The sequence below is a fragment of the Mycteria americana genome, chromosome 9, assembly GCF_035582795.1.
Source record: "Mycteria americana isolate JAX WOST 10 ecotype Jacksonville Zoo and Gardens chromosome 9, USCA_MyAme_1.0, whole genome shotgun sequence".
NCBI classification, from domain to species: domain Eukaryota; kingdom Metazoa; phylum Chordata; class Aves; order Ciconiiformes; family Ciconiidae; genus Mycteria; species Mycteria americana.
This window is the reverse complement of record NC_134373.1, coordinates 32,209,613-32,222,001: the sequence shown is the minus strand read 5'-3', so window position 1 is coordinate 32,222,001 and position 12,389 is coordinate 32,209,613. Positions and strand designations below refer to the sequence as shown.

At 40.0% G+C, this 12,389-nt stretch overlaps 1 protein-coding gene across 4 annotated transcripts in view; it reads left to right on the top strand.

The window, feature by feature from the left end:
• MYLK (myosin light chain kinase) overlaps positions 1-12,389 on the top strand; it is a 223,507-nt gene that overhangs the window by 112,422 nt on the left and 98,696 nt on the right. For 3 of the 4 annotated variants that reach the window (XM_075512682.1, XM_075512681.1, XM_075512679.1), the window contains 3 exons: positions 128-331; positions 1,491-1,625; positions 7,238-7,390. In XM_075512682.1, coding sequence (XP_075368797.1) covers positions 128-331; positions 1,491-1,625; positions 7,238-7,390 — 492 coding nt within the window. The remainder of the gene's footprint in view (positions 1-127; positions 332-1,490; positions 1,626-7,237; positions 7,391-12,389) is intronic. The other variant, XM_075512680.1, reaches the window with a different exon arrangement.

Here is a 12,389-nt window from a genome sequence, read left to right as displayed (position 1 = left end):
TTACTTGCTCATTAGGGTCTATATAATAATGCAAGTGTAAATTATACCTAATTTACACTAAAGCAAATAATGGAATTACACTAAGGGGAATACCTATTCATAAAAAGTCAAATACCTGATTTTCTAGTTTCAGGGAAACCAAAACCTGATGTGGAGTGGTTCAAAGAGGGTGAACCTATTGAAGCTGGAGAAGATGTCCAAATATATGAAGAAGATGGAATTCATTGCCTATGGTTAAAGAAAGCCTGCTTGGGGGACAGCGGATCTTATAGCTGTGCAGCTTTCAACCCCAAAGGCCAGACTTCCACCAGCTGGTTGTTAACTGTCAGAAGTAAGTAAGTTCTTGTGAGCCCATCTGCACTTTGAAAACTGTGGCTGGGCTTTTCTAAGCTGTCAGAGGGTGATGACTACAAAATTCCTGTTACAACTTCTCAATCCAGGTTAATTCTGATTCCTAGCTCTGTGAATAATGTGGTGTGGGATAGCTGGCAAGCCACTTTCTGCATCAGTTTCCCTTCTGACCTTTTGTTTTCGTTGTTTGTATAGCTAAAACCATCTCATTGAATGTTTTGTACACAGGGAGGCCTGTTCTCCACTGAGGTTTTCTATTAATGCTTATATTTAATACAGGTTGCCAAAGATTTTATTGTTGTTGTTCTGCATTCAGTTCTGTTGGAGTTGCTTAGCATTTCTATTGGACACTGCATATCTGAAATGTTTTGCGAGCACAAACCAATCCTGTGCAGTAAAGCAAATAAGAAGAAAAGTGAAGGAGTGAGAATTGAATTCTGCTAAATTCAAGTACGCTTCCCAGTGACAAATTATTTTGAGCTTGAAGGCACTGTCTTACTGGTCTGGTTGAAAGATTTTTGGCCTCTTAGCAAATCCTGTCCTCAATTCTAACCTTTTCACCTGGTTTTAGGTTTTGTCCTGGAGCTATGATCATGTTTATGCCACATTTCTCTATTTGCTATGCCCAAGGCTAAACCAGGATGCCCAAGATACTCTCTTTCTGTCTCATGAGAGACCTGTAAACTGCATCCTTAAGTCACCCTGTTTCACTGCCAGTCAGGGGAAGTTTGGGAGAGGGACTGGGAGAAGACAGACAAGAAGAGAGAAGAATTATCCTTCCTGTTCTTTGCGCTGAGCTCTCTGGTAATATGTCGCATACACTTCTAGTGATTGGCTGCAAATGGTGGATTCTGGCATAGAAGACCACCACCTAAGATGTAGCTTGAGGGCTGGCAACGCCTGCATTGTAGATTACAGAAGGACCGCTTCTTTATATCAGTCCATTGCTCAAAATGATTTCTATTTCCCAATAAAACAATTCACCATGGTTTTGGGTTTGGTTTTTTTTTCCTTGTTTGCATGGGATGAATCTGTTAGCCCAGCCATGTCACCTAAGCATACCTAGAAAAAGTCACTAAGTGGTAAAGGTAATTTTTTCAATTTGGGTTAAAGGAACTGTTTTCATCTTGGTTTTAAAGGGCCTAAAGTTCAAGAGGTTGCTCCGTGCTTTTCCAGTGTCTTGAAAGGATGCACTGTGAGTGAAGGGCAAGACTTTGTGCTGCAGTGCTGTGTAGGAGGCGTACCTGTGCCTCAGATCACATGGCTTCTCAATGGTAAGAAATCCCCTGGTCTGCAACACATGCATGCACGCACTTACAGTCTCAAATGCCACTCTGATCAGTACATAGCAAGGCTGTGAATACTGCACGAAGCACTCTAAATCACCGTAACATAATCCACTAGACTATTTGAAGAAAATCAGTTTATATGCACATAATATGCACGAAGGGTGGTTTTCTTGAGCAGTTTTCTGTCTTACTGCAGTTTTCCAGTACGCCCAGCAGGGGACTCTGGTGACAAGATGGTACGCGATGGGTTTCCTGGGTTTTGTCAAACACAGCTTTTCACCACGCTGCAACAAAGCCTGTGTTGCTACTGTATGCTGAATCCTGTGCTACCCCCACTCCTTTGGCACTAGCCTCTGTTCTGAGAGTAACGGGTTGGCATCATGATCCTGCAGGGGTAACAAGTTCTAAGCAAAATAGGTGCAGTATATCACTCTTTACAGTAGGAAGGAAACCCATACCCGATTCCACTCTTCCATCAGCTGGGCAGGTCATAATTGGTATTAGCAGCTATGTCCCCAAGATCTTAAAATCACAGCTTTTCTGATTGCTTCTCTACTAGAAATATATTCCTTGAGATTCTAACGCTTGCCCAAAGCTGCCTAAAAAAAAGCATAAGTACAATATTTCTTGCTTTTATCAGACTGTATAATCTCCTACCCTGCCCTGATAACACAAGTGAACAAGACTCTCCCAGGCTATCTATCTTTGTGCGTATGTGTGTGTGTGTGATTTAAAGACAAAGAATAGCCTACTTTGCCATAAAGATGTTTCCTCCAGGATTGTTTTAAAATTAATTATTTGCATATGATCTCTGTTTTTCTGTAGCTATTCAGAGTAAATGGAATAACTGAAAAAGGTGGGAGGGCAAATGAACTTGAGATTGTTATGTTCCCACAGCCTAGTCTGTTCCCCTTCCCAATAGCTCCATGGCTAGAATAGAAAGGCCACTGCTTTATTGACAACACAAAACATGTGAGTAAAGGCTCTGACACTCTCCTATTGGAAATAATTTGTTTCTCTGTCTGAAGGCTACTCTGCAGTTCCTCCTTTGCAGACGTGAGTAGAATCACTGTTTTGCTATGCAAGAATTGTGTCTTGCAGCACAGAAGGAGCAACTCTGACCCATAGGGTCAGTCATTTCATCTTCATGTTCCAAGGGTACCCTCTGCTCATAAAGGGTTCCCTTAGTCATTGAATGATGTAGTTATACCTAGATGTCTTCCACATACTGAGCATCTTCCTGTCTCAAATGATTTTCTGTGTTACAGTTCATCAGGCACAGATACAGCGTCTCCATTGATGTAACCATGTTCTGCTTTGCTAACCAGAAAACCATGGTCTCCTCAAAAATACAGCCTAGAGATCAATAAGCACCATATTTCTGTAGGCCTCCAGTATGTGCTGTGCCCCCCTGCCTTTTTTCAGGATGTTTGTTCTGCCTTGACCTTTCTTCTCACTAATCTCAGATGAGTCTGCCCCTGTTTAGGTATAACCATATTGCATCCAAGCTTCTAACTGCAATTGGATCAATATCACAAGGAGGGAAAAGCAGGTGGTTTTTTTTCAGGTAGTTGGATTTCAAGCCATTAGGGTTCTGTAAGTGAAAGCCAGTGCATTAACTCTGCTCTTAAATCAAAAGGCAGTGATGAGTCTGAGTAACAGAAGCAGAAGAAACTATCATAATAATAAAAATTAGGGACATCATATATTATTCTAAAGACATAAGCACACTACTTTCATTCCAGACTCCTAAAACATACCACTATAGTTTAATGCTTTTCTGTCTTGCATCTGATTGTGATACATAACTGTTTATATACCATTTTGATACAGACTTGAACAGATTAAAACAGTAGTTTAATGCTCATAATTCCATGTACACTCCTATGGTCATTATTTTACCTAAGAATCAAATTGGCTATTGTGATATCCATTTGAATGCAAACATTTCCTTCCTGTCTACCAGCTCGCTAGATACTACAAACTTCTCATATTTATAACCATTATCAAATAAAGGAGAAAGTTGTGTTTCTGGTCCTGACATATTACTCCAAGCAGACATAACAATGCTTTTAGCAAAATGACATGATGGTGTCTTTCATGAACTGGCCATATGAAGAAAACAGTATATTCACAATACAGAATTTGAGGCAGGTAGACAAATTTTGTTTTAAAAAAAGGTGTGTTACAATCTGCTGTCCATGCTTGGAATATAAAGCTTTTTACTTTCACAACCAATAGGCTGTGGCAGAGAAAAAAGCAATCAGCTGAGAGCAATCACACTACTGTTCAAAATATAGCACTTTTACAGAACACCATAGAAATAAAAATCATAGGGGACAGGATGTGTAAAGTTCACAAGAAAATATCAAATGCAAATTCTCTTCCAAGCATGACAATGATAACAAACTAGGATTAATTTTTGAAAGGAATAGTGAGAAAAGTATGTACATCTCGGTAAAATAATGAATGTAAAGACCAATGTATCAAATCATAAGAAACATGAACAGAAGGCTGCTTTGAGAAACAAATAAAAAATAGGAAAAAAGCAGAACAGTCTCACTCTTAGGCTGGCCAGCCCTTGATACTGAACAGCCTGTATGCTGTCCAGTCTGCCTTCCCACAATCTCCAAGGAATCCACACCACCTGAGAACCAAAAGACTTGCAATAACTTCTCGCACAATGTTACATACAGGTACGACTTTAGATACTGAGCGTTTTTACCAGCTGTGACTACATACGAATTTAAAACATTTTCCAAGCCATTATATAGATTGACCTCTCTTTCACGTTAACCAAGACAAAAAATAGATGGTGTATGCTGTGCATTGTCTAGAATTACTTCTTGGCATCTGTGAGGATGAGTAGTTTTTCCATATTCATAGAGACTGCACAAATAAGAGCTACCTGACTGGACTATGGATTTTATTCGAGCTCTTACTCTTCTCTGCAACTCTACCATCTTCAGTTTCGTTCTTATATTTTTTCCCTATTTTAATTATTTAAAGCTTTTTTCCAGCTTTTTCAGAATGGTTCTTTTGTCCTGTTGTTCTCACTCTGCCCTTTATTTTAAGTTTCTTTCTGCATTTTCACCTATTTACTGGCAAATTCCCTGAAAGTAAACTTCTTGTGTTTTAGTTGTGGCCTCACCAAAGCCTTATAAATAACTTTTTACACGTGTTCTCTGTGACAATACTTCAGTATGTAACTCCAATTTACTTTAGCTTCTTTAAATACTTTATTGGTAACTTCTTTTTAAATTGCAGGAATAAGGCCTATATGACTGTATTTTAAATATCTTCCTTTTCATATTGCTTTCCATGTGTTTTGTTTTTTTTTCCCTAAGTTGAATTGAGCCTCTTTCTGCTGAATTTAAAAACAGTATGACCATGACTTTAGCATAACAGTTCTCCGAGTAGTGTTTGGTTTTAGGATAGCTTTCTGATCTGTCCAGAAAGCTTTTAATAAATGGGCCAGGGGAAAATTTCCTTTCTTCTGGCATAACATGCCAGCAGAAAGGTATTTTTTGTTATTGTTCCTTCTGCCAAGCTGTCATGGAGATTTGACTGTTCTGCCTCTGGAGAAGGGAACATTTCACTACTGGGAGAGTTGTTTTTATTAGATCAAAATATAAGTACAGTGGACATAATTTAGAATCTTGCTGCAGGTTATTCCTCAGGGCTGATATACTTACGTTTGTTTTCTGGGGTCTGATGAAAAGGCAATTCTGTAAGTGAATTCACTATTCTGTGAATAGTCCTAAAAAATAGTCACAGTTTTGTTGGGAGCTGGAATGAAAAAGAGAATGCCCTGACAAAATTTGAGGACACGGTGAAGGAGACCACATTTTCTTTTTCCACATAGAGCACTTGCCCTATTCATTTGCTTATTTACAACAGAAATAAAAAGGCAATGTTCTGGTTTTGATGATGCAGCTTTTAACCTGAGTGTATTTCTGATAGGGTTATCATCAGAGCATCATTAGGCACCATTAATAGTTTCAATGTCAGAATCCCAGACAGGATCCCTGTCTGGTTAGATACTCTACAGTCAGACCAGGAAGGCAGTCCAGTGCCCCATGTCCTCTTACAGAAAGCTTTGGCTGCTTGAGCTTTAGCTCTGCATTTACATATTTGAACATAACGTTATTCCCACATGCAAAAAATATGTGATTGGACCTAATAGTTACAACAGTCTGTGTGTAACTGAGTGAAAGGGAGCTCAAAGGAACTGGTAATAAGAACGTGACCTGTGAAGAAGGTGGAGAGAGTTTATTCTAGAATTGGAGTCTTCTGGGCAGTTGATTAAATGTTCACCCCAGTTTTTCATGCGGTAGAAAATTTGCTAACTTAACAAAGAGGTGAGTTATAAGACAAGTAAAGGAACAAGATCATCTACCACATTTTATAATATATGTAAGTGTTGGATCATGCTGATTTTGGCACATGTTTGTATTTCAGAATTAACCTTTGTATGCAGATAGATAGTGCATAGATAATGACTGCCTTCTGAGTTTGCTAGTGTTGAAAATCAGAGATGAGAGAAAAATCTGTCCTGTCATTTAATTTATCTTGCTCATAGTGCAGAGCTGGTTGTTAGAAACCCCAGAGCTTTTGTCCTAATCTTTTAAAATTATTTTGGCAACAAAATCAATTTTGATCTTTCCTTTTGACCACGATTTCCCAAGTGACAGATGTCTGATTCGGTCGTGCACAATTTCTCTGCAGTTTCACCCTCTTCTCTTAGATGACCCTAATTTCTTTTTCCAGCATGATGTTTATGCACAGATATCAGGCCCTCTTAAACATTGCATACACTGGGAAAGCAACCAATGATGAGTCAGTAGTGGAAACTATTTAATATTGGGAAAACAGATTGCAGAAGCATTTCAGAAAGTAAGGCTGAGATTGTTCCTGAAACAATAGCAAGGCAACTTTAACCAGTCTACATTAAAATTTAACCACGTTCCAAACCAATTCAAGGAACTAGTTTCTTAAAATGACCTACTTTAATAGTCACATCACCACAGATCAGACTGTACCTATGTGTTACCAGACTATATGTACCGTAGTGTAGATTGACTGCTTGTGTAAATCAGCCTCTTGGCTCCATCGTAGATTTTGCTGTCTCTCTTGGAATGTCTTCCACTACAAAGTACTTCATGGAGGACTTCAAGTGCTTCTCCATGCCCAACAGCTTTTGCACATCTAGACAATCACGCTAATATCTGATTTCAGGCAAAGTACAAGATGGACACAATGTCTGAAGCAAACACGCAAGACATTTCTTTTCTTATCCACCTGAAAGATAATCTATTCAAAATACAAAGATAAACCTTTCTCCTCTTGCTGCTACTCAAGGTAGCACCCAGTGAACCTAATGGCAAGATTCATCTGACAACCATGTTCTGTTTTGTGCTTGGATGCTGCTGTTTGTAGTCACTAGAGAGCAGTGGCTGTGCACTAGAGAGTCGGATTTGGCTCTGCACTTTAATATCCTGGCTGGTGTTAGGCATCCAGATTTCACTGAAAACAAGAAGTACTTTTGAAACTTGTGGCTGATGTATTAAGACAATTCTCTTCCTTTCTGTCTGCAGACCAGCCAATTCAGTATGCCCATTCCACTTTTGAAGACGGAATTGCAACATTGACTGTCCAAGATGCCCTACCAGAAGATGATGGCATTTATACCTGTCTGGCTGAAAACAACACAGGACAGGCATCTTGCAGTGCTCAGGTCACAGTCAAAGGTGAATGTCTCAGCCTGCTGCAATTACTGCAATGATATCAGCTATAATCTTTTTTTTTTTAAATCTTGGATCCTTAACAGGGGTGGTTGTAAGTGGAGTCCATGTTTTTTCTAAGCTGTTGTCAGCTGGGTACCTTTTTTCCCCCTTGGAGGTGTGTGCAACTTAAGTGCTTAAGGACTGTGAGATGTAAAGTAATATGCATGTTTCAGAAAAAGGTATTAATGCTCTGACCTTACCAAGAAGGGCTTAGTGTGGTACAGAGCAGTGAGGCTAAGTTTTGGAAGAGGTGTACCAGTGTCGGAAAGGACTGTTGCTGCTGAAAGAAAAGTGCAGTATCACCAGCATCACCCATCAGGCAGAGAGTGTTATGGTGAGGAGGCAGATACTGCCCCTTTCTCTTGAAAGGCAGAGCACAGAGATCAGTGCCAGGGACTGCAATTATGATAGCAAATGCCAATATTATTGTTCTGCTACCATGATTTATCAGGGGTAATTCTGAAGAGGTATTTATCAGGTAATTGGGAGGAGTATATCTCTAAGTAAGCCGAATTTTGGTAGTGAAAGTACTAGAAGAACATTGTAGTAAGCAACTGAGGTGAGCCGTTGTCTCTGAAATATGAGAGCACCCTCTTTGCAAATATCAATAATTTGGTACCCTCAATGCTGATTTGACACAGCTGATTTGTCCGTGAAAGCCATAATTCTGCATTAGGATCTGAACAAACACAGTCTAAAAGACCAGAGATCGCAATGAAGACAAGAAATGACAGAATCCTATGGATAAATTGAACAGTGAGGTAGTATCAATCAGTATTATGGTCTTTATTCTTATAATCTCACCTGGCATCAGTTTATACAGGTGTTTAATTTTATGGCCTGGACATGATCAGCCCCCTCCTTCAGACTCCCCCTCCTTCTACAATCAAGCCTGTATTTGGTATTTGTCATCTGCAAATGATTTTTTCCCAAAGTTATAATAGTTTGGCACTGCCTGTCCAACAGCCTGCTGAGTGACAGCTGCCAAGGGAACTATTCAGTTTGTCTATGACCACATAATACCTGCCCCAAATTCGTACACACAGCTTGGTGGGAAATGTACCCTGATCCCTGGGATCCCAAGATTTGTCTTCGTTTGCCAATGTTCTATGGTGTTTTCTACAGCACTTCAGTGATATGCCTGCCCCTATTCTGTCTGTATGAATCCACTTAAAACCCTAGACAAGCTTAAAATGAAAACAAAGTAATTGTGCTAAACCTATGTGTTAATTTCTTGATTACCAAATTGGAAATGCAGTCATCCCCTTCCTGTCCTCCCCCTCCCCCCCTGAAGAAAGACACAAAGGAGGAAAACGTTGATTTAAAATAAGCCTGAAACTAATCTGTTCTCAAAGCTGTCATTTATAATTTCTCTGAAGTATTTCATCTGCATTAGCTAAGGGCCAATCAAGAGCCCTCCACCCCAGGGGAGCTGTCTTTGACATGGGACCGGCTGATTCTTCACTGGGACACAGAACCAAAAAAGACAGCCCCTCTCTTACTAACCATTTCTGAGTTATTTTAGGGTTGACATACAATGCTAACGTGGGAGCAATAGTGACCTAGCCTTTCCCTAGGTTTCTGTACTCTGCTGAGCTATTTCAGGCTACATAGTCGCTGTTGCACTGAGTTGGATTGCTCCTGTACTTTAGCTGGTCCGGGGCTAGAAAGCTGCATTGCCACTATTATGGGGAGTTAGTTCCTCTGTTTTGCATCCCTTCTATTTTCTGGGAGTCATGGAGTGTGGGGGGAAGAACAACAGCAGAATCAAGAACATGCGTGACAGGCTGTAAAGCCACATGTTCAACATTTTTACAGCTTTAGCTGTCCCCTCCACTTCCTCCCTAGAACTCATTATGTCCCTGTTGCCATGAGGATTACAGTAACTTTCCCCAAGACTCAGATCAATGTGGATTTGCCTGCCAAAAATAGTACCAAATTTAAAATCATGATTTCCAAATCTCTTATCTGTTCATATATTTTTTCCATCAGACCCTCTAGCAAATGCTTATTGGCATTAGAGTTCTCTGAGACTCTGAATGCTGCTGCTAAGGCTTCTCTAAATGCTCAGCTTTTGCAGACAAATTACAGCAGGAAACCAGTGTACGTGCAGAAAGAGAGAAAACTTCAAAAATCCTCTCCTGACCAGACACTGATTTTTGGAATAAAGTCTGTAAAAACTGTTTCTGAATTGTAACCCGTCTCTCTCCAGTTCCTTTTTGTCCCCAAGATGATTTAAGGTTTTCAGGTTTCATGCAGTGCTCAGTTTGTTCATTCATCGCTAGAGAAATATTTTGCTTTTGTATGTGATAAGTAATTTGTATTTAATCTAAGAAGGAATGGATGTTCTTGGCATATCATCAGTATCAGACCAGTGTCAGAATTCAGCTTTTCCTTAACTTGCTACTGTGGTCCTTGGACACATCTCTGAGTCTGTCTGAGTCTACATTTCACTTCATACTGCCATTTTTGGCTTTGCTATTCTAACGCAGCAAGGGTCTCAAGGAGGGGCATATCTGCTGTGATCCTTGGGGAAACTACCTGGAGCAAATTGCCTGTCTTAATAGAAAAACTCGATTTTATTTTTCAAAGGCAAAAAGCTCTGCCTTCTAAATTAAATTAAGCTCACAGATAACTCAGAAAAGTCCCATACTGGCAGCAAGGATAGTCAGTGACAAACTGTTCAAAGGAAAAAAAAACCAACCACAACATAAGCCTCATGTTTGAATTATAGCACAAGATGATACTTAAACCTGCTAGTAGATTACAGGTGTTATCTGGCCACATATTATGTTTTCTGATCATCTTTTGTACATTCTTTGTCCTTTAGAAGATCTGTTGCTTTGTTTTTGTCAAAGGAAATTTCCTTTTGTGGGATTATTGTAGGAAACAACACTTTAAAGGCCCTTTGCCCCATAAAGGGCTACTGCTCCAAGTCCTGTTAAACGCAAGGCGGGGATTTTTTCCAGTACTTTCAGTATGCTTTGCATTGGGCTGTGGATAACGAGCTAGGCTTATTGTGGCATAGCATTCCTTCTAAGTCATCAGTCTCAGATTCATTTATGGTTGTCTTTTGCTTCCTTATTATTAAGCAGGATAGATTCTGCCTAGCACTGAGCAACCTCAGTCCTTCCTTGGCTGTGTATGAAAAATGCTGAAGGTACTTAGCTGCTTGTAGGAGGCTTTTGGCACTGTGTCAAAAAAGTCCCACACTTCGTATGAATGGGGCATAAGAAATGCAATGCTCTTAAAAAATTCAAACTAATCAGTCTTCTGCTTATTTAAGACAAGAAAATATCTTCAGATCACTTAGGTAAGTGATCTGGAGGCTGAGTAATTGGGATAGATCCATTAGGTAGTCTGTGGAGAAACTAAGTTAATCAAGGTGAAGCTAATTTTGGCCTTGTAAAACACTAAGTAGACTAAATTGAATCCTGACAGCCATCTTCCCTGTGACAGAGATTTCTTACAGCTGAAATACAGGTAGAGATGAACTACAGAGAATGAGCAGCACTTCTTTGAAAAACCAGCCTAACAAATGTCTTCACCATGAGAACTTTTTCTAACTGAACTCTCCAGTGAGTGGGGTGCACTGGATAAAATGCTAGATTAATTAGTCTAATGCAAGAAAACCTGAGAGGTGAGAAACATGCTCCAGGTTACTCAAACATTCAATGATAGACGTTCCTGAAATGGTACCATTTGCTGCTCTGCAAATGTTAGAATTTTTTTCCTTTAAACTTCCACATAATTTTCTACACACAGGAAAATCAGAATTTGGAAGGCTTTTGAGCTGATGCACAAATTTTTTTTAGAAGCTTTTAAACAATGTGTGCATGACTGAGTTTTTTCTCTTATTGTATGTGCAAACTAGGCAATTGGGTTGATGTTCCCATTTAATATTGCAATTTTCTTGTTGTTTTGTGATATGAAAATAAGTATACAAGCCATTTCTTAAATACACCGGTCATCCCATTTAAAAAAACCAAACAGCTCCTTAACAGGGATATGCAGGGTACATTCAGGTCACCTGAAATATACAGTGATTATATACTGACAGTGATTGTAGATACTGAAGTTTAATATTAATATTAAATAGCTTTTTATCAGGGTGGCTGAACATTTTAATCAGTCTTTTATGAATGGGAAACTGAGGTGAGGAGAAGTTAATCAACTGTGGATGCACCTATAGTGAGTAGTGTTAGTGCTTTGCTGTAGCTGTGACAATCAGAGTGTGTAGGCAAGACAACTAGTGGGAACAACTGGTACAGCCAGAAGGTAAGGCTGGCTCCCAGGCATAGTGACTGTTCTTCAGGTCTGCCTCATACCTGGGATAAGCCTTCTGATGTGTGCTTGTCTCTGTCAGTTAACTAATCACTGACACGGAATTATAGGTCAGATCCACCTGTAGAAAAGATGTGTCAAAGGGATATTTAACCACCTGAGATTCACACCAATACCTGGGTGTACTACACAAGAGTACAGGCTGGAAGGAGAGTGGGAATAGGGATGGGACATATGATGGGCTCAATCTACTGTTGTGCCAAACCAAATTAATACTGTGTGTAGGAAGCTGTTGTTCTTTTGCAAATGGACTCTGCAAGTAAGAGAGGCAGTTAATTGCTTTTTCCAGCTTTCTCTAGGTATGGTATCAAGCTGGAGGGCTTGTTACATGAGGGCTGACTCCTAGGAGAATGTCCTTCTCTCTTGCAGTTCTGCGGTAGATTACAAACAAAATATCTGACCCACTGCAGGCTCCTTGAGAGTTCTCCAGCCTCCTCCCACCAGGCAGCAGCATCACCGATCGATTTCAAGAGGGAGGGCATGAAGCATGGGTAGCAATAGCAGCAGCACAGGCTTGCAGCCAGGGTACTTTTGTGGGCTCTAACGCTCTGCAGCCACCCATTTTGCTGATGCTTGTCTTCTGCACACTGCTTTTTTGAATCGAGGCCTGATACTGCCT